At 61.6% G+C, this 21,820-nt stretch overlaps 1 protein-coding gene across 13 annotated transcripts in view; it reads left to right on the forward strand.

Annotated features, from left to right (window-relative positions):
• Nucleotides 1-21,820, forward strand: part of CUX1 (cut like homeobox 1) — a 313,006-nt gene that overhangs the window by 229,319 nt on the left and 61,867 nt on the right. For 7 of the 13 annotated variants that reach the window (XM_051837967.3, XM_051837958.3, XM_051837960.3 and 4 more), the window contains exons 9-12: nucleotides 1,225-1,273; nucleotides 8,052-8,156; nucleotides 13,042-13,224; nucleotides 20,411-20,469. In XM_051837967.3, the coding sequence (XP_051693927.1) occupies nucleotides 1,225-1,273; nucleotides 8,052-8,156; nucleotides 13,042-13,224; nucleotides 20,411-20,469 (396 nt within the window). Of the gene's footprint in view, nucleotides 1-1,224; nucleotides 1,274-8,051; nucleotides 8,157-13,035; nucleotides 13,225-20,410; nucleotides 20,470-21,820 lie in introns of all 13 variants that reach the window. The other 6 variants (XM_051837966.3, XM_051837957.3, XM_051837962.3 and 3 more) reach the window with 1 other exon arrangement.

Genomic DNA, 21,820 nt, shown 5'->3' on the forward strand with positions numbered 1-21,820 from the left:
AGCAGGAGACAGCGGGTCGGGGGGCGCAGGTGGCAGGGGGGACCGGGGAGCTGGTAGTCAGGCCTGCCTGCCTGCCAGCCAGCTCCAGCCTCATGCCATGTCCCGGGACTAGAGGGCATGGGGCCAGGGCGACCCACAGCACAGCCTTGAGAGAGCTTGCTGTGGAAGTCCCAGGAAACCCTAAACCCTCAGGGCCTGTGCCGCCCAGAGTGGGGCCTCTGGGGGAGGGGAGGAGCTGGGAGATGGGGCTCCCTGGGCTGCCCAGGTGCTGCTGCCACGCCAGACCTGGGCTGCTTGGGTGCCAGCCCATGGTAGTGGCCATGGAATGGGCAGTGGGCGGGGCTAGGAAGACAGGCGCCTGGGTGCAGCGAGGGGTGGGGCCGAATCCTCCTGCCAGCGCCATCACCAGGACCTGTCCTGCAGGCAGTGGGCTGAGATTTGCCCGTTGCTTTGGGGACTGGCCACGCCCCTCGGTAGGAGGCTGGGCACTCCTGTCCAGTGAGCTGAGTGCTGGGACCAAGCATTTGCCTTCAGCTGACTCCAGGGAGTGCTTCCCCAGCTAAAGGAAAACCAGACGCCTCACGCCACTCCTAGGAGCAGGCCAGGCGAGAGCTTCGCGCTGGCCCACTGCCCCGTCTCCTCCTCCCCGGCCTCTCCCATGCCCACTGCCTTCCAGGGGTTCCCCTAGTCCCGGCATGGTCTCCGTGGCCAGGCGCCTCTTCCTAACGAAGCCTTTCCCCAGCTAGGGCTCAGCCTGGCGAACTTCCTCAAATCCCGACCCACCGGTCGCCCCCTCTGAGCCTCCCCTGACTGCCCCCCAAGTCCCTCTCTCTGAGCCCCTCCTCTTTACCCAGAGCCTCTGCTTGGAGCTGCCTTTGACACACACTGTATTCTATCTGCTGTGGCTCCGTCTCCCCCATGAGCCGGGCGAGGTGGGGTGGAGGGAGCTCTGGAGCTCTGTGCCTGACACCCGATTATCCAAAGAGCAAGGGCAGCCAGCAGGCACCGCCTGCCCATCCAAGCCCACCGCCTCCCAAGCGGCAGAGGCGACCCCTGGCAGGTCCCGCCTGCGCGTGAGGACCGGGGCCTCGCCCCTGCACCCGTGGCCTCACCCCTGCAGCTGTGGCCGCTCCGCCAGGCTGTGGGCCGGAAGCCTGGGTGCTGCTCGCCCCCGGAGCCTGCCTCGTCACTCACTAACCCACTCTCTCCCTCTCGCCTCCCTAGGGCCGACGAGATCGAAATGATCATGACTGACCTTGAAAGAGCCAACCAGGTAGGATGTCCCGAGGCGCACACCCGCCCATGTGCACCCCTCTGGCACCCGGGAGGCTGCTCTAGCACTTGTCACCTGTACCTGTCAGTGCAGCACCTTGGCGGCGCTCGTGAGGAGCAGGGAACTACCAAGTCTTTGGCGCGGTCCCAACATCTCAGGCCTCCCATGGCGAACCCCCACTGTGAAGGCTTTTCTTGCTTTTGTATTTTGAAGTCCATCTCCTAACCATCCGTCTCGGCCCGAAGCACCTGCTACACTGGGGTGTATACCACACAGCTCTATTCTAGAGAATTCTATCGCCCGCCACCCTCCAACCGGGTGCCACCACGTGCTCTGGCCAGGGCTGGCACTGACGACCCCTCCTGGCTGCAGCTTAGCTGTCAGAGATGCCTCATGCGAATTGCCCAGGCTCGGGGGCTCCTCAGCCACCCCGAAAACCCCTTCCTCCCCCAAGAGTTTCCCAGGACTGTGGGACATTTTGCCTCAGTGAGAGCCACTGGTGCTTTGAGAAGCATGAGGGCCCCCACCGTGTAATTCCGGGGTTTGCGGGAGACAACAGTCCACACTGCGAGGCCCGCCACAGCCCGACCCGGTGTCTCCACTGGGTAGCCCAAGGCACAGGCAGGCATAGGGGCTTGCCCTGGATCACCCAGGCACCCACAGCCATCCCAGCCATGAAAGTCCTGCCACCCCACGAGAACCCACAGGAGGGTCCTGTCCACGTCGCTCTCCCAGCGTGGCAGATGCCCGGGATCTTGGCCATGGAGACAGCCCAGGTCTGAAACAGGAAAGTCAGGGGGAAGGGCGTGGAGCAGCGTGGGGGGTTCCGTAAGGAGCGCCGTGTGGGTGCCGCGTTGGGTGCTCAGACGCCACAGAGACCCCGGGCCCGGCCCACCAGTGGAAGTGTGTGGATGCAGCCCCTGAGAACCCGTGCGTGGCACAAGTTGTCGTGGTCACCGAGCGGCGGTTCTGAGCTGCTTGGCCTCTGCCCAGATCTGTTCTGCGCTTTTGCATCGCATTGCTTAGACGTCCCCCACAGCCCCTCCCGCTGAGCTCGGCGCTGTTAGAATTCCCATTTCACAGCTGGGGAGACTGAGGTCAGAGCCAGGACTGGAAGCCGCGAAGTCTGGCTCCGGAACCAGTGCTCTTGACCACCACTCCCAGAACCAGGCCCAGAGCACCTGCTGGCCAGGCCCCCTTCACCCCCAGACGCCTCTCCTTGCTCTGAACGGCTGCTGCTGCTGCTGCTGTGACCTTTGTCAGGGAACTAGCGGACTCCGGCCACTGTAACTGACTCGGTTTGCACAGCTCAGCATTGCAGAGGCCTGAAGTCAGGAGTCCCCACTGGAAGGAGCAAGCATCCTTTGTCCCATGACTGCCACTTGCACTTCTCAGATCCCCACCCACTCTCTGCCCCAAGGCCAGTCCTGGGTGGGCCTCCCCTTTGGCTGGCCCTGCGGGGCAGGCCCTGGTTGGTCAGGCCCATGGCCTGATCCCATGACCGCCAAGGTCCCTGGAGGCACCACCCCTCCAAGGCCCTAGAGGCAGAGATGTGGGCGGAGCCAAGGCTCTTCTCTGGGTGCCCCAAGCCCTCCATTGGGTCCTCCTCCTGTGCGGCCCCAGGCAGGGCGCAGGGAAAGGTGCACTTGACCTACACCTGGCAGAGGTTAGATGATAAAGCAGTAGCTGGCGCTCCCAGCCAGGCCTGCTGTGAGGACCGGGGGGTGGGGGGAGATGTCTGAGAAGAGGGTGTTTCAGTAGGTAGCAGTTCCCAGGGGCACCCCTGGGTGAGGGAGGTTGTAGGGTCCTGTGTAGGAAGTGGTGGTGTGGCTGGGTGGGAGGGGCAAGGGAGCCCCAGCCGGTGCCTGGGCTTGAGCTTTTGGGACGAAGAAGGTGGTGCCAGCGTGGAGTCCCTCCTGGCCCAGGAAATTCTGTTTGGTTCTGGAAGCCACGCTGGAGGGAAACCGCTCCCCCTGGGCACTCGGGGTCCACTCCGTGGCCGGGGCAGGGGCCCAGCACGGGGGAAAGGGAGTTTGGGGACTTGACACCAAGCTCAAGTCATTTCAGGAGCGTGCAATGCCAGCAGATTAGAAGCGAGAAGGCCAGGGGTGAGACCTCGTGACTTGTGTGCCTGCAGCCCTCACGGGCCGGCCAGGGGCTGAGGTCTACTGCCTCTGGGCTTTCCCAGAGGACCAGGGCCAAGCGTGGGGCTGGCGGGAAGACACACGCGCAGCATCAGAAACTTCCCCGCCTGGCTGTCCTGCAGTGCCACATCTCAGGGAGCCCCCCCACCCCATCCCCAGAGCTATGCAAGCAGATGCCAGCCAGCCCTGGCCGGGAGTTAGGCGCAGAGGGGACAGAAAGAAGATTAAGCGCGTTAGTCTGATGGGCCCCTTCTCACCTGAGGTTCAGAATTTCACGGAGACGTTGGTGAGCCCTGGGGACGACCCCTGCATAGGAAGGACCCCAGCCCTGCAGTGCTGGGTGCTCCCCGCGGGGGTGGGAGGGAAAGGAAGCGAAGGCCTGGCAGCCAGGAAGGTGACGCTGGCCTGGGCTTCACCTAGGAGGGGGCCTCCCTGGGGCGGGGGGCAGGAGGGCGCTGGTGGGCACAGAGGGGCATGGCAAGCCCGGGGCTGGAGCCAGGCGGTCCAGGCCACCACGTGGGTTCCTGGAAAAGATCTGGCCAGGGTTGAGGGGAGGACGTGATCCTGAGAGCCGCAGGGAACCCTGGCTGGCTCGAGGCGTCAGATCGGAGCTGTAGAAGGCACGCTCTTCCGTCGGGTTGGAGAAACCAGTGGGCAGGAAGACCAGTAACCAGGAGAGCAGTAGCTGCTATGGCAGCGGCGGTGGGGAGGGGCTGGGCGGGAGGGGGGCTGCCCTGGGAGCGCTCCACACACACAGAACAGGCGCAGGGAGGCAGACAGCTGCCCTCCCATCGGGGGGAGCCCCAGGAGGAGCGCTTTCCCAGTTCATTGGCACACAGCATTGCTTTTGCACTGGGTTTGTGGTCAGGACGCTCTGCTAAGACCCGAAGCTCTGTTTCATGGCTGGCGCGCTTCTGTTCCTGTCGGGGAGGCGCAAGAGAGCCAGCAGCAGCTGGGGCTAAGCCGGGGCATCCCTGGCACCTGTCGGCTAAACTTTGGGGCGTTTGCGTTGATCCTCACTGTCTGCATTGGTAGCAGTAAAGGTTAGAGCCTTGGCGACTTGGCTGGGAATAAAGCCTCCCACCAGGGTTTAGGGTCCTGTTGGAAAGGATGCCTGGGTTTGGGGTGGAGACTCCGGAGTTGGAATTCCAGGCCTGCCGTTTCCCGCCCATCTCCCAGGGCCTCGGTTCCAGGCTGTGGAGTGAGGGTCATGACCCCTGCCAAGGACCCACCCACCACCCATAGCTGAGTCTGCGCCTTGCAGTGCGTAGGCCGCCACCATCTGGCCTCCCACAACCTTGGGTGCTCCATGTGCAGACGGGGCCCCCGGCCCAGGTCAGGACCTTGTGCAGGCAGAGGTGGGGAAATGTGCTGGCCTGGGTCTCCCGGAACCCTGTCTTGGCTGCACAGGCAGCACTCTGCGGCTCGTGGCCACACCCACACAGGGGACTCAGATACCTGGGGACCAAGAAGGGTGGGAGATTGGGCCAGAGACTGCGCCCACCCCCGAACCACCAGTAAGGCCAGGGAGAAGGTAAAGCCAGGTAAATCAGGTCGGGGAGGCCGGGCCCTGCCCTCCAGGGCGCACGGTGAGGATCCCCCATGCCTCAGCTTCGGTTCCAGGGGAGGAGAAAGGCACCTCCCTGGGGAGTTCCTGCCCCATGCCCGCTGTGGAAGCTGCCTCTCCATCCTGCCCCAGGGGCCTGTGGCCCTGCCGGGGCTCCTCCGGTGCCCACTCCCGTCTGTCTCACCACCGCTGCTGCTTCGCGTTTTACACGTCGAGTTGTTTGGACTTGAAGGTCTGGAACCCGCAATCACACCCGAGTGGGCATCGCTCTGCTTTGCTGCCCTTCCTCGGGGGAGGACCAAGGCCAGGGCGTCTCTGGTCATCCCGCGGAGACAAGGGGACACAGGTCCGGCTGCCCTCCTCAGCCCCCCTGGAGACCCGAAGCTCCCGCAGGGATCGGCGCCCTAGAGGAGCCTGGCTGTGCATCCGCCGGCTCTGCCTCTGCAGGCGTCAGGCCGGGGTGTCAGGGAGCTGCTGTGTGGCGAGGGCCACAGACCACGAAGCACCAGAGCAGCTGTGGCTGAATTGTGGTCGTGAGGAAGCCACGGGAACCCCGAAGCAGGTGACCCCCGCGGAGTTCACCCGGCCCATGGGCACCCCTCGCTCAGCCTCAGCTCTCAGCGCCACGCACTGATTCGTCCCAGCTGCACTCCACGCCTGCCCCCCACACACACACTCCTCTTGCTGCTCCGGGGCCTCTGTTTTCCATCCGAGCCACTCCAGCTCCTCGTTGGCACTGGGTGTTTTGGGGGGGCACTCAGGGATTAAATCCTGAATAAATACATAAACAGAGGGTGGCAGTGAAGTTACTAAATCGAGCCAAACACAAAAAGCCACCGAGGGGTAAGCAGCAGAGCAACCATGGCCGTGAACTTGGCGGCTGAACACAAGTGCAGAGGCTGTAGCCTGGGAGTGAAATCGTCAGGGGCAGACGCGTCTCCGATTCTTTTTTTTTTTTTTTTTTTTTTTTTGACAGGCAGAGTAGATAATGTGAGAGAGAGAGACAGAGAGAAAGGTCTTCCTTTGCCGTTGGTTCACCCTCCAATGGCCGCTGCGGCCAGCGCACTGCGGCCGGCGCACCGCGCTGATCCGATGGCAGGAGCCAGGTACTTATCCTGGTCTCCTGCGAGCCATCTGCCTTGGATGAGGCTGGGCCCTGCCCCCCAGAGAGCCCCACGGGCCCCCACAGCCTCCAGCTGAAGGGTCAAGTTCGCTGGCCACTGCCAACGAAGCTTTTCCTTTCCCTGAGCAGGCGTTTGACCCAGCAGTTAAATCCCTGCTCAGGATGCAACGTCCCGTATTAGAGGGGCTGGGCCGAGTCTGACTGCTCCCAGCTCCGGCTTCCTGCCGACGCGCACCCTGGGAGGCAGCAGGTGGCGGCACAGGTGGGAGACCCAGGTGGAGTTTCTGGCTCCTGGCTTCAGCCAGGCCCAATCCTGCCACTGAAGGCTGGAGTTGGATGGGAGATTTCTCCCAGTCTCTCTACCTTTCAGAAAAAATGAAAATGCGTAAGATTCAAAAAAAGAAGGAAACGTCTTTGGTAGTCGAAGAGACCAGGAAATATGTCCAAGTGCTCCTTCCTCCTGGCAGAGCGGTGGCTATCTTAATGGCCCCCAGGTTCAGCTGACCAGCAAGGAGAGCAGACGGGTCAGGCGGGGGCGTGGCCGGCAGACAGACCTGGGCTGGCCCATCTGGACATAAACCAGGGCAGATCCTTGTCAATGGAGAGCCTAAGTCGTCGAGCCGTTAGCCTGGGCCAGAAACCGCCTTCCCTGAGAGGTGGCTGGAGGCCTGCGTAGAGCAGAGAGATTGGGAGGAGAGGGTCGGGCAGAGACACGCCTAGCCAGGCGCCCCGGGAGGAGGGCCGGCGGCCAGCAGCCCCGCCCGGCAGACAGGGCTGCCCTTGGAACTGCCCCCAGCAGTGTGCAGGCAGCGCAGGTGCAGCCAGCCCCCTCCTCCTGCAGCCAGAAGGGTGGGCGCGTCCCGGCACTCCCACTTCCTGTTGCTCTGGGAGTTCTCTCCCGGCAGTCACACGCCTCAAAATAAGAAGTCACAAAACTGCACCCACTCTGCCAGGCTCTCCCTGTCCCGTCTTTTCTGCCCGGGGGAGCCCGGGTGGCACCTTGTGGTGCGCGTGCCCGGTGTCTACTCTCTACTGCTCCCAGTCGTGGCTGTAAAACCAGAACGAGCCCCTTAGCTGCTTCTGCAGGAGTCCTGTGTGCCACGGGCTTCCGCGGATGGGAGTCCTGGCGTGGTCTCTGAGAAGCGGTGCTGTTCCCATCTTCCCTGTGGGTGGTAGGTGACTCCTCTGTTCCCGGATGCCCCCTTGGGTCGGCACGGGAGTGACCATTCTCGCCGTCCACTGGCAAGTGCTGGTTTGCAGGAGGGAGAGTGGATTCCTCACAGGCAAAGGATGGGAAGGGTCCGCCCGCCTCTCCTGCCACCCCCAGCACTGCTGCAGTCTCCCCAGCCGCGCCCAGCCCAGCCGGCTGCAAATGCCAGCATGCGTGTCCAGGACATGGTCTGGCGAAGGGTTAAATATGTCAAAACAAGCCTGGCCCTTAGCGAAGGGATGGCGTTGGCACAGTGCGTTTCTGGAAGCACTTGTGCGGAAAAGCAGCCGCAACATGGTGCCTGTCGTAGACAGCGAGCGGCCAGACTCTCTCATTCACTGTTTGCCCGTGAGAATCACTCCCAGGAGTAATCCCGCAATAAAATCTTCCTGGTCTATGAGAAGAGGAAAGAAATTGAATCAAAAGACTCTATTTCCACTCGTATTTATTCAGTCTGGGAAATCCAGTGGGCCGGAGCGTGAGTATCAGCAGGGGATTCGTTGCTCCTAGCGTTAAATTACTGTCATAATCGCTCAATTATTTCTTCCTTGTACTGTTTAAAATAAAAATCCATCACATTCTGTGTTTTTTTTTTTCCCCTAGCATTTATTAGGTTGAGTGTTTAGGAAAATCAATTATCGTCAGTCAGGCATGAATTGATGAATGTTCTCGTAATAATTGTCAGTTGTGAAGCTGAGCGCACTTTCTCTCTCGCCCCTCTGCATTTCTTCCAGAGGGCAGAGGTGGCTCAGAGAGAGGCGGAAACCCTGCGGGAGCAGCTCTCGTCGGCCAACCACTCTCTCCAACTGGCCTCGCAGATCCAGAAGGCGCCGGACGTGGTGGGTAGCCGCGGCCCCGCAGGACGCCAGCCCCGGCCTCCTGCGCCTCTCCCCTCTCCCCTCTCCCCTCCTCTCTTTCCACCGGTCCCGCCTGCTTGGCGGGGAGTGCGTGTCACAGTGTGGGGCTGGAACTTGTCAAAGTCTCAGGGAGCCGCTCTGCCAGTCGTGCCCCGGCTCCACGGTCACCCTGACGTCCACCCGCCAGGCGCCGAGGTGGACGCAGGCGGCAAGAGAGGGAGTGTTTTCCCCAGCCGGCCGGGGCTGCCTGCCAGGCGTGGGCGCAGGTCCCCGGGGGCGGCCCCTGAGTGACGCAGGGAAGGGGATGGGGTGTTGCGCTCCTCCTGGGTCCCTCCAGGAGGAGGACCGGGACTTGGGACAGCCGCAGGGGCGGTGAAGAGCCAGGTGACAGCCGGAATCTTGCCTGAGGATGTTGTCCAGAAAGAGCCGGGCACAGCTCTCGTCTGAGAGTTCACAGAAGCGGCTCCAGGCCACAGCCCTCCCAGCCGGCCTGAGCAAGATGGCTTTGAACAGCTGATTCCCAGGTGCTTCTCCTCAACTCAGTGCCACCACAGGGAACAGTGTGGGGGCTGGGACCGTGGTGCAGGAAGCCAGGCCCCAGCGCTGCGGCCTCTCTGCGGGTGACCTGGACCAAGTGGCTCAGCTTCCCAAGTCTGTCGAAGCGGGGCCCTGGAGTTAGGAGCAGAGCGTGCAGCCCGAAGCCTCGGCAAAGCTCAGTGCTGCCACCTCTGCCTGGCACCTGGCCTGTTGCCCCACAGCTTCCAGGCCCATAGCTCCGGGGAGCACTGACAGGGGCAGGTGTCCTGGGGTTTCACAAAGACCCCAGGGGCCTTGCTGAAGGGGGACCCCAGGAGAACCACGGAGCACGGTCTCGTCGGGCAGACTTGCCGCTGAGAGAGTTCATCTGTGAGCTTGACAGCTGTTATTCTACGGGATCCTTTCATGTGGATGAGAACGCAGAGGCTCCCGGAACCCAAACACCTGCCCCACGGCACAGGAGCCCACAGCTGGGCCAGACCCGAGTGGGCCTTACCAACCCCAGGCCAAGGCTTTGAAATTATTCCCCAGGAGTGAATCTAGAACAAAGTGTCGGTGGCTAGACCCACCCCCCCAACACACACTTTCTTTTATTAATTTCAAATGTAGATATTTATTTGTGAGACACAGATAGACCGATAGCTCCCATGCATTGGTTCAGTCCCCAAATGCCTGCGGCGGCTGGGGGCTGAAGCCAGGAGCAGGAACTCAACCCAGGGCTCCCGTGTGAGTGGCAGAGACCCAGTCGCTTGAGCCGTCACCACCGCCTCCCAGGGTCTGCCCTGGCGCGAAGCTGGGGTCGGGACTCTGAGCGAGGTATGACACCCAGGATGCGGGCACCTGCTGCCGTCTCAGCCGCCGGGTGAAATGCCTGCCCCAGGACCCCCTTTCAAGAGTGGGCTTTCGTCTTCTTCCTTCCACCTGAAACACGAGGGGATTGAAGTATCTGAGGACGGAGAGGAAAGATGTCTACTTAAGGGGCCGTCACATCCTTCGCACTCAAGGACTCTGGTGCCTGGTTTTATCTGAAATGGCCCCTTGGCTCCAGTCCCGGCCCCTTGGCAGAGTCTAAGGTGGACAGGGCCGAGGCAGGAGGAAGCCCTCAGGACCGGGGTCAGTGGCTTCCCTGGACCCACGGAGGGAGCCTTGCATTTGCGCCTGCGCACACAGGGCCGCTGAGCACCGCGTTTGGACTGAACAGAATTCTGGCACCATCCCGCGCTGCAGGAACCCAAACGCTAGAAGAGGAAATGAGTGTTTTCGCAGGTAGTGTGAGCGGTGGGTGCGAAGGCTGCCACGGCACTTCATCATCGCTCAAGTGCACTGTTTACCTGGCACCCGTTCAGTCTTCCTGAGCAGCCCCGGGACTCCCCTCGGCACGCATTCCTGCACGCCCGGGGAGTGTCAGACACGGGAGACCGGGCCAGCGGAAGAGCGGTGTGTTGGGCTTGGCTGGCGGAACCGGGCAGAGAGACAGCGCTGGGTGTCTCGGCGGCAGTGCTGCTTGTAGCCGGCGAACGGGCCCATGGAACTCCCGCCCTGAGCGTGTTTCATCACCACAGGCACTATGGGGGCGTTAGAGCGGCTTTACAGGTAAGGAAACTGAGGCTGGGGGCTGAGGCGCCCGCCCAGTGCCCCGCCTGGAGCCGGAGCTGCGTCTGTCCTGTCCTGCGGCCCAGCCACGCCCTGCTCCTCCTCTTGGGCGTCGTGGAGAAACTGAGGATGCGCCTGCAGACAGATGTGAGCCCAGAGCTCTGGGAACCGCACGCGGCCACCTTCTTAGACCCAGAGAGGCCGTCACGTGGAAAACAGACGGAAACAGCCACGGACCCAGCCAGCTGGGTGGTGGCAGAAGCAGAGGTGACGACAGGGAAGAAGTGACACCAGGCCCCGTTCCCTCCCCTCACCGCCTCGCCCAGTGCCATCCACAGAACCGCCACGAGCAGCCCAGACCCCAGGCGCTGGCCTCTCGTTCAAGTGTAACAGGAAGATGGCTGCAGGAGGAGAGACGGTGATGCTGCGGGTCAGCCTCCAGGGTCTGGTGGCCCCGGGAGGACGCAGGGGTTGGTTGTGCAGCTCAGGGTGAAGTGCGCAGTCCCGTTGGAGCAAGGGAGGCGAGTGGGCAGAACTCGCCCTTGGTGACACCTGTTTTCTCGTTGCCTGTAGCCCTCGGTCCTTCTCCACATGTTTTACGCTCTGCTGAGCACGCCTCCCAGGGCCCCCAGAGCCCCCCACCCCACCGTGAGGAATGTGGGCCGCCCCTGCTGGGCTTGGGAGCCTGAGCCATGGGAATTTCCACCCGGGGACAGACTGGTGGGTCATCACCCCAGCCGTGGGGCCGCGGGGCCTGACCTTGACTCTGAGGCCGCAGGGTTGAGCCTTGGAGGGAGCCCGTCCTCTGGGGGTCCCCTGGGCCATGAGCCTGGGGCATTCCAGCGGCCATGTTCCAGTCTGGCCCCCCTCCAACGTGCTCGCTCTGTCCTGTGGATGTCCCCTCGAGACTGCGCCCTCCTGCCAGCCTCCAGCCTCTGCACCGAGAGGTCCACTTCTGTCCCCCACTCCAGCCGCTCCCGCAGCCGTCGCTCATTCCCGGGCCCTTCCCTGTCGTGTCCTGGTGACAGGACAACCAGGAGCGCCCCGTGTTAGAGACCGGGCAGCCAGAGTTTGGGCTGAAGGGCATAGTGTGGCATTTGGTTCATGCAGGCAGCAGTGACACTGGCGGTGCGACAGGTGAGCGACGTGTGGCGCCGGGCTGAGCAGGGACAGCCCTCCCAGCCCTGGCTTCCCCCAGATCCCCCGGCCTCGGGGCCAGGGCCAGCGCTGACAGCTGCTGTTTCTAGATTTCTGACTCAAACCTTTTGTCTGTCCCCGCTGCGTTCACATGCACCCGCCCGGGATGGAAGGTTGGCGGAGGAGTTAACTGGGTGATGGGGGTCAGCCTGGTCTCACAGTTCACTCCCGCCGTGTCCTCCTGTCCCCAGCCCCTGCCCCTGTGGCCACTCCAAGCCCAGGCACCTCCCCCTCCCTGCCCTCAGGAGCCGGCATCCCGCTCCCTGCAGGCTCTCCCTGCTCCCACCCGGAAATGGAGCCCTGCTCCCTGCCCCCTGCCCCCGGCGCCCCTGCCCCCTGCCCCCGGCGCCCCTCCACCTGCCCTGCCTCCTGCTCCTCACAGCCCGGAGGTCTGGGCTCCTGGCGCTGGGCTGGCCGGCATCCTCCCTCGTGGTGCCGTCCCAGCTCCTGCAGGTGACGGACACTGAGTGTTTTGTCATTCCCAGTCTCGCAGGCGACAGTGCTGTAAGACGGGAAATGCCTCCCAAGCGGGCAGCTGTCTTCAGAGTTTTGGAACCCTCGCCCTTGGTGCCCGTGCTGGGCTCCCCAGCCCCCGCCACGGTTCGTGATCAGGCCCCACACGCCAGGCAGAGCTGGGCTGGGCAGCGTGCGCCTTGTAACCAGGGTCGCTGGGGTCGCGTGCATGCCCCCAGAGCTTAGGAGGAGTGACCAGCTGATCGCACTGTGTCGCGGAAACAGAAAGAACAAAACGCTAGCAGTCTTGGGGGTCAGGGCCCTAATATCCCAGGCGGGAGATGGGAACAGTGTGACCGCTGCCCCTGGATCTGCAGGCCCCACAGCGGGCTGGCCTGGCTGCACACCCGGCAGCAGCAGGACTGCGAGGCCACGTGTTTAAAGGGGGGGGTGAGGGTGAGGATGTGGCATCGACACTGCAGCGCAACCCCCACCCCCGGGTCTCTGCTGTCGTCACAGGGCCCCCCAGGAGCGCTGGCTCCTCAGCCCTGTCAGTCAAGCCCAGAAGTGTTCCTGCCTCCGGAATGTCGGGGAGCTGTGATTACTTTTCAAACTTGAACTTGAACAAGGCGCGGCTTGAGTCCTTGGGAAGTGGAGTGGATTTACAGCTTCGACGTTCTCTGAGTCCCTTGTCTCGGTTTTACGTGTTTTCCATAATGAACGTTTTGGGGGGGAAAGACAAGTGAGGGTTTTTGTTTTTTTTTTTAAGACAGATGTCTTAAGAATATCTGAGCAAAGGAACGAAAAAACTGAACGCCTCTTCCACCTCTTTTAACTCTTTTTGGGAAACACTGATTCTGAGGATTTCACCATGGGGCTAGGGGGCCGCTGGGGCACAAGCCCCAGTGACTTGGTGGCACTGATCTGCCAGGTCGCGGAGTCCAGAGGGCACGCACTCCCCCAGGGGCTCACCGTCCGCGTCCTGAAGTCCGCGTGGTTGCTGCCTCCATCGGCGCCCCCGCCCCGCGCGCACACACACCCAGCGCCAGGGCAGTTCTGTCATTTCTCTTCTCCTCCCCAGGAGCAGGCCATAGAGGTGCTGACGCGCTCCAGCTTGGAAGTTGAGTTGGCCGCCAAGGAGCGGGAGACGGCCCAGCTGGCAGAGGACGTGCAGCGACTCCAGGCCAGCCTCACCAAGCTGCGCGAGAACTCAGCCAGCCAGATCTCCCAGCTCGAGCAGCAGCTGAGCGCCAAGAACAGCACACTCAAAGTAAGGGCGCGGGCGGGGGCCGGGCGCGCACGTCCCCTCCGCCCACCCTGAGCCCCAGAGCCCCGGGCGAGGACGCGGATTTGGGGGTGCATGTCATGTATCTGCTCCCATCCTGCGGTTCACTCCCCAGATGTCCAGGCTGCCTGAAACTCTGGGCCAAAGCTGGGAGCCAGGAACTCAATCCAGGTCTCCCGTGTGGGTGTCAGGGACCCAGTCGCTCAGCCATCACCGCTGCCTCCCGCGGTTCTCGTTGGCAGGAAGCTGGAGTCGGGAGCCAGAGCTGGGCCTGACCCAGGTGCTCCCGTGTCAGAGGCGGGTGGTCCGCACACACCTGCCTGCGCCACGCCCCGACCCCAGAGGAGAGCCCAGATGACCCCAGCGCTGAGGGATGTCCCTTTGTCCAGCACCTCATTCTCGGGCCTGTGCTGCAGCCGAGGGCTCCAGCCCCTCCCCTCCCCTCGCCTCCCCTCCCCTCGCCTCCCCTCCCCTCCCACGTGGAGCCGCCAAGCAGCGCAGTGTGCCTGTGCGCACACCCCACACTAGCGATTAGTCTTTCGGGCACGTGTCATCTGTCGACGCGAGTGCAGATGGGAAAACCGCACGGGAACCCTGGGTCAACTGCATGGGAACACTGGGTTCGTGGTTGTCCGAGCCAGGAGACCTAGGCCTGGTTCGTGAGGGGACAGGGCCAACGGAGGGTCCCCTGTGAGCCCCAGGGCACGCATACAAGGCCCCTTGCCCCTGCCCTCCGGCTGCTAGCTGAGCGCCCAAGTGGACAGATGAGTGAGCCGTGGTGGGGTGTGTGTCCATCACCTGCTCAGCAAAGCACATTGAAGGAGCTGTGAAAATCTGAAGGGAACCACAGTGAAGGAAGCTTTTTATACCAAGTGATTCCAGAATTTAATTTGGCCCACTTTGATTTTAAAAAACCTGAAAAAAATTTAATATTTACTTATTTATTTTGAAAACCAGAATTACAGAGAGAAAGGAAGATGTTCCGTCCTCTGATGCACTCCCCAGGTGGCCGCTATGGCCAGCATTGGGCCAAGCCAAAGCCAGGAGCCAGGAGCTTCATCTTGGTCTCCTGTGTGGGTTGCAGGGCCCAAGCACTTGGGCCATCTTCCGCTGCTTTCCCAGGCCGTTAGCAGGGAGCTGGATCGGAAGCAGAGCAGCCAGGACTCGAACCTGCACCCATGTGAGCTGCCAGCATCCCAGGTCGCAGCTTTACCTGCCACACCACAACACAGGCCCCAAATAGTTTTTTCATAATGCATATTTTACATGAACTTTTGGAAGACCTCCTGCATATAGTCCCTTGAATTTTTGTTTATTTAAAGGTAGACCAACAGAAAGAGGATATCTTCCACTCACTGGTTCTCTCCCCAGATGGCCACTATGGCCAGCACTGGCCCAAGCTGAAGCCAGGAGCTTCATCTGGGTCTCCCATGTGGGTGGCAGGGGTCAAAGCACTTGGGCCATCTTCCACTGCTTTCCCAGGCACGTTAGCAGGGAGCTGGATTGGAAGTGGAGCAGCCAGGACTTGGGCTGGCGCCCACATGGGATGCCAGAGTCGCAGGTGGTGGCTTTACCTGCTGCGCCACGATGCCAACACCATGTTCTTCTTGACTCCTGGCTAAGTTTTAGCCAGCACTCGGTTTCCAGGAGGCCCGGCACGGACACAGCAGCCCCCACGCGGCTCCCTTGCTGGCTTCCTCTCTGCCTCTCTGGAGTTCATCCACTCCCTGAGACGGTGCTGGGTGCCCAGGCCTCCGTGAGCAGAAGGCCCTGGGGAGCCTGGGGACCTGCTCACATCCTTCATCAGTTCCAGCAGGTGTTACCCTCCCACCAGCTTGCCCGAGGAGTGCGGGAGTCATTTTTCCACTTGGAGATTTCCTCACACTGTAGCCGTTCCTGACCCTGATGAGGGCATTATTAGTGGCTAACGCCTTTCTGTTCGTCACAGCTATGGGGGCGTGGCTCACACACCCCGCGCACCTGCAGCTGCCAGAGACGGAGCCCGTGGGCCTGGCATTTGTGACTATAAAGCGGTTTCTTCCAGATCAGTTAAGGTTTTAATGTTTGCCTGCACCAAACAATGAAATGCAGTTTCACAAATTAATGTCCTTTACCCGTATCTGGGGGGAATTCTTTAATACAGCGTGCTTAATGAAACAATCCGGCACTGCTGTGCCCAAAATTATTGCTCCCTTATCTTCATCTGATCTCATAATCAAAACATGTCCTCTAGTAACGAGACCTCTCCGGTCCTAATTACCTTAACCCCTTGTCGCCGGGAGCCAAGGTCTCCCACGCCCGTCCCACACACGGCAGGCGTGGACCTGCCCAGCCGTGCGCAGCCTCCCGGCCTGCGCCCAAGGAGGAAGAAGGTGACTTGAACGAGATACCGTGGTGGGGCTTTTTCTGTTTTTTCCTTAGTGCCTGTGGCACCGCCTCAGATCTAAGTAGGAGCAGTTACCAGGCAAGCATCCTACGAACGGGCCATGGATGGTTTTGCCATGAACCCTTGATCTCTGTGACGTCAGTGCATTTGATGACGGTGCCTTGGGGAAAGGGCACCTCCCATCTGGGGGAATCCTGACCTTTCTCTCCAGAGTCAGATCTGCTCAGGGGCTGACTGCTGGCTTGCCGCTCCCACTCTGAAATGCTCCCTCTTTTGGCCACCAAGGTCTCCCCACTGCGCTCAGTTCTCTGACCTGCCCTTGTGCAAGGACGGGCTCCCCGCTGCATGGTCCCCAGTCCCCCACGGCCAGCCGGGGTTCTGCTTCTCCGAGCCAGGTTCGCGGTGAGCGCTCGCTTCCGGTGCACCCTTTAAAACGCTGTCAGAGCAGGCTCCGGACCCCCACAGGTCCCCAGGCATAGCACCGCTTGTAGAGATAAGCCCCTATTCGTAATGAATGAAATAACCCGACGGCCATGACAAGGCTGCTGCTTTTGATAACTCGGCTCTGGTTTTCTGGCGGTGCAATTGGGCATCACCTGCACTGTACTCCCGGTCGCACAGAAAATGCAGCTGCCGGTAGCTTCCGTTTAAGAACGGTGTTTCTAAGGCAGGCTAGCCCAGAGAGCACCAGGCTCCCAGGGGAGAAATTATGTTTTCCTGAAGATGCTTTGATGCTTTGAAGATCAGCGCTTCCTGCTGGGTGGCTGGGCACGGGTGTCAGCGTCGCCTGGGGGTCGTCTTCCAAACTGCGCGTGCTTCCACACATCACACCCCCTCTCCCCACCGCGGGAGGGGGCCGTGTCCCTCGGCACAGGGCAGGAAAACTGACAAACCCGCTGCTCTAGACTTATTCAGTGCCTCTTGCCCAGCCTCGTGGGTTACGTAAGCGCCCACGCTAGCAGCGTGGTCTGAGCCTGCCGCCCCTCTCCCATTTACCCTGCACCAGGGCTCAGCTCAGCTCTCGCCTCCATACCCCACTCTGCACTCGCTGTGTGGGTGGGCGGGATGGTGGGCGTCCTCCGCGGAGCAGGTCTGCCCGGGTGTGTGCAGCCCCTGGGCCGGCACCTGAGTCCCCCTCCCCCCCTCGTGGGAGCCAGCAGGCAGGTGAGCAGGGAGCTTGGCCTGCCTGGCGCCAGCAAGCTATAACGACAAATGTCCCAGATCCCGGAGAGCCCAGGGCACAAGGCTGCCCCGGCACTGTCCTGGCTGGGTCCCGAAGGGGCTGTGAGCACCGATTGCAAGAGCGGAAGAGACTGGGGGAAGGCAAGCGTGGCCCTGGTGCAGAGGCAGAGGCCCTGGTGGACAGCCCCAGGGAGCCTTTTCCTGAGTACTCCTCCGGGTTGGAGCAGCCTCCGGCCAGCAGGGGGAGCTATGATGGGGTTGTTGTCAGTTCACAGCAGCCAGCTGGTGAGACTGGGAGGATGCCTGGCGACCGATTCTGCCCTGGTGGTTCGCACCCAGACGCATCCCAGTGTACGGTGCTCTTTGCTCACTGGGACGTGCAGTGTGCAAGTGGCCTGCATATAAGCCGTCTACCCTGTGCCCGGTCACACCAGGGTCACGGCACCTGCCATCAGAGGTGGCCTGTGGCACGCTGGCCAGTCAGAGCCAACCTCCTGAGCCTTTGCCATCCAGCTCATGGTCCGTGTTGGGGCCAGGACCCTGCGTTTAGGGAGAAGAGCCCCTCCAAAATGACCCTCGTTCTCCTCCCCCGTCTGGCCTTCCGAGACAGCAAACAGGAGGGTGGGTGCTGCCTCAACCTGGACCCCGAGATAACGCCCCTCAGGCTGGGAAGTCCACAGCCTGCGCCCCGGGGCCTCAGCAATGAGAGCCCGACTCTGTCCGCCTGCACAGCAGGTACCCTCGGTCCCCATGGCCTGTCCCAGGAGGTGCAGACTGGCCAAAGCTCTCTGTCTGTCCCACACACAGAGGCCCCTTTGCTGGTGGCCCGAGGGCACCGAGGACTTTCTGCTGGTGTTTTCGTAAGTTGACTGCCTGATTGCCGTATGCCTGATTACTTTTTTGAGACAGACAGAACTTTCATCTACCGACTGGTTCTTTCCCCCCCAAGCTCCTATAACAGCCAGAGCAGGGCCAGACCAAAGCCAGCAGCCAGGAACTCGGTCCAGGCCTCCCACATGGGTGGCAGGGACCCATCGATGGGGGCTGTCGCCTGGTGCCTCCCAGGGTCTGCATTAGCAGGAAATGGAGTCAGGAGCCCAAGCTGGATGTTGGGAGTTGAAGCCAGGCGCTCCAATGTGGACTGCAGGTCTTTTTGTAAAGACAGAGAGGGGAGAGAAAGGAGAGTCTTCCGTCTGCTGGTTCAATCCCCTAAAATGGCCACAACAGTCAGGGTTGGGCCAGGCTGAAGTCCCAAGCCAGGAACTCCTCCAGGTCTCCCATGCAGGTGGCCGGGGCCCAGGCACTTGGGCCGTCTTCCACTGCTTTCCCAGGCGCATCAGCAGGGGGCCGGATCGGAGGTGGAGCTGCCAGAACCCAGACCAGCACTCTGATATGGGATGCTGGTGTCTTAATTGGCAGCCTAACCTGCACTGTGACTCCAGCCCCGGATGCGAATGTCTTAACCACTAGAGCAGACACCTGCCCCTAAGACGTGGCGTTTAAATTAAATGTCTGTATTAACTTGGCCAAGATGTTAAGAGCTCCAAATAGGTCATCCTTGTCCTAGTTCAGACAGCAGCTGGGGGGCACCTGCTGGGCTCTCCTCCAGGGGTGGGTGGCAGCTCCCACCTGCCCACGCACGTCCCCACCACTGTCTTTAGAAACTCTCTATCAGTTCTGAATCTCCCCATTTCTCAGATGAGTGACGTGAGACCCCGTCAGGCTAAGCCCACCATCAAGTTCTCGGCCAGCCAGGCCAGGAGAGGGCTGGGAGCCAGGCCTCTAACACTTGGCCTTTTGTTATTTTGTTTGTTTTTTAAAGATTTATTTATTTATTTGAAAGTTACACAGAGAGAGGAGAGGCAGAGAGAGAGAGAGAACAAACCATCCAATGGTTCACTCCCCAACTGGCCACAATAGCTGGAGCGGGCTGATCCGAAGCCAGGAGCCAGGAGCTTCTTCCGGGTCTCCCACGCGGGTGCAGGGGCCCAAGGACTTGGGTCATCTTCTACTGCTTCCCCAGGCCATAGCAGAGAGCTGGATCAGAAGTGGAGGAGCTGGTACTCGAACCGGCGCCCATATGGGATGCCAGCGCTTCAGGCCAGGGCGTTAACCCGCTGTGCCACAGCACCGGCCTGGCCCCACACCTGGCCTTTTGTAACCTCTCTGGAGAAAGCCATCCATGGCCATCCTCTGCTTTGTGCAGCCTCACAGTGACTGCATTTTGCAAATGAGAAGTCTGTTAAGTTGCTCCAGGGTTCCCAGTTCTGAGTGACCAGTGGGGTCCGTGGGCTCAGGCCCTTGGCAGTGCCACACCAGGCTCTGAGGTCCTCCCCGTGTTGCTTTGCGCCCCAGCAGCGCGGGGCCTCTGCTTTGTGAGGGAGGCCTGTGCATTGGTGCTTCCTGCTGTCTGACCGCAGGGAGGAGAATGAGGTAAAGCCACTCTGGACGAGCGTCTCGTGAGAATCTTTCACAGGAAAGCCAAGTGCCTGCTCCCCCCACCTCCCCCGTTTGACTATGACCGAGAAAACATCATCCTATAGAAAGTTGGCAAGAGGTGAGATGGAGGACAAGTGCCACTCGCCTTCACAGAGCAGGCAGTCTGGGTTCACATAAGCCCTGAGGCCAGTGGGCCAGGCGGGCGTCTCTCCCCGAGACTCTAGAATGTTCTCAGCCGACTTGAAACTGTGGTCTCAGTTGCCCTGGTCAAGCAGAGCCCAGGAAGGCACCTGGGAAGCCCTTTGTCCCCTGTGGCTTGAAAGCATACTGGCTGCCAGGGCCTCCCCGGCTCTCTGTAGTCCACATTGGGCTGCCTCCTTTTCCCCAGGGGGCTCCCTGTGGGGGAAGTCAGAAGCAAACTGGTCCCTATAGCCTCCTAGCAGGAAGCCAGCCAGTCCTGGCAAGCCACGGGCAGGGCCACCTCACAGGTCCCCGGGGAGCCCCACGCTCAGCTGGGGCATCTCAGAGCGTCTTCGTGCTTTGGAAACGTGCCGGGTGGTGCCCCCAGGGCCCTCGGGGGTGGTCGGAGTTCCCTGTGCCTGCAGAAGCCCGAGGCCAGGCCTTCCTAGCAGGGAGGGCATCCAGGAACCGTACTCCTGGGACCCTGCCATCCAGGGGTGCCCGCCTGTGCGTTCTCTTTCCCTGATGCCCGGTAGCTGGGAGTCTCCACCACAAGGCGGTTGCGTCTCTGGTTCACAGGGCTCCCACCAAAGCAGTCTCAGGCCACCAGCCAGCTTGGCCAGCCAACATTTTTGTGCAAAACGGCACTCTGCTTTTGAAATGCCGAGAGATCTCCCCTTCCCTTCTGTGGGCTGCTCCGTGGTATTTCACACAGAATGGACAGTTCCTTATTCTGTTTGCCAGCGTGGAAAGTGTTTTCCTTCTGTGGTCATCTTGTTGGGTAGCCGTGTGTGTGTGTGTGTGTGTGTGTGTGTGTGTGTGTGTGTGTGTCTTGCCAGACCCGAGCTGATGGTGCTGGCCGCCGGGGGTGCCGGTGTGCTTGCCCTGTCCGGCACAGTGGGCTGCGTGCAGGGAGAGAAGTCAGCACAGTCCACCGCCCTGTGGTCACTCGCAGCCACTCACAAGGTTCCCGTCTGTTTGCAGCAACTGGAAGAAAAACTCAAAGGCCAGGCTGACTATGAAGAGGTGAAGAAAGAGCTGAAGTGAGTATGGAGCTGTCCACTGCCCTATGCACACCGGGGCTCCCGGGGCCACCTGCTGGCAAATGGGCCGGGGTCCTGGCTCGGCCGTGCCGTGGGCACTTGCACTCAGGCCTGTCGCAGAATGCTTGGGACTTTTTATGGAACTGTGCATTGAAAGTATCCCAGTGTGCACAGAGCCAGGGAAGCTGCCCCCTACCCAGATCATAAACTCTGAGCTCGGCGTCCAGCTGGCAGTCCCCCAACCCACAGCGGCCGCCGCCACCTCCTTCCAGCCCCGTCCTCCCGGATTGTCCCTGCAGTGCCAGCGCTCACATTCTCAGGCTTCCCGGGCCCAGCTCCCGGCCTGGCCCTCCCGCCTCCAGGCCCTGGTGTCTGCCTGGCTCCCCAGGCCCGCTGCCCCGCCCTGCACACGGCCGCCCTTGACCTTCTGCCTTGCCAGTCCCAGTCTCGGCTTGCCATTCCCCTCCATTCGAGGAAGCAGCTGCAGTGCACCAACGGGCCCTGCCAGCACCCGTACTCCAGCGCCTCTTCGTCATTCGCACCCACCCGGCTGTCTGCAGAGTGCCCCCTCTGGTCTCGGGCTCTGCCTCCCCCACCTCTACCTCTCCTCCCCTGCCATCCCCTGCGTCCCACAGCCACTCTCCCTGTCTAGTGAGATGAGCTCACCCCGCTCCCCATGCTCTTCCCTCGGACCCCTCCTCTGGCTCCCCTGGGGAGGGGGCTCCACTGTCCCCTCCGTGTTCTGCCCCTGCACAGGCTCAGCCCCCAGGCCTCCCTGAGCTCCGCTCACCCCCAGCCCACTGCCCACTCGGGGACGTTGGGTTCTACCCGATGGACCTGCGCCTGCCGCCCCGCCCAACCTCCCTTCCTTTTCCTGGTTTCCCTTCAAAGAGAAGAGGAAATTGGGTCTTTGGGTTTTGAGATTAAAGAACTGGCATGAAGGCCTGGGCCAGAACCCCTGCCCTGGGCCCTGGGCCTTGGTCCTGCCTTCCCCCTCCTCCCCCTCTTCCCCCTCCTCCCCCTCCTCCCCAGGAGCTGAGGCCAGGTCTGGCAAGCAGTGCGCAGCAGGGCCCATGGGGGTTTTGTCCTGTGAGGGCCTGCATCTCTCACGGCCGGACAAGGAGATGCATTTTTATCTATCCAGACACACTAAAGGACACCTCAAACAGGCGACAGACAGGGGAGCAAGCTCATGTCCCGAGCGGTATTGCCCGGTCCCCAACACACACCAGCGTGGCTCGGCTCACCCTCCTCCAGGCCCCTCCGTCCCTCTGTGTTCGTTCATGTCATAAGGCATGGTTCTGATCAGCATGGGGGGGGGGGGGGGGGGACAAAGGATGGCCACCGACCT

This window comes from Oryctolagus cuniculus, chromosome 19 (genome assembly GCF_051225735.1).
Source record: "Oryctolagus cuniculus isolate XC-2025 breed Fujian yellow rabbit chromosome 19, ASM5122573v1, whole genome shotgun sequence".
NCBI lineage: Eukaryota > Metazoa > Chordata > Mammalia > Lagomorpha > Leporidae > Oryctolagus > Oryctolagus cuniculus.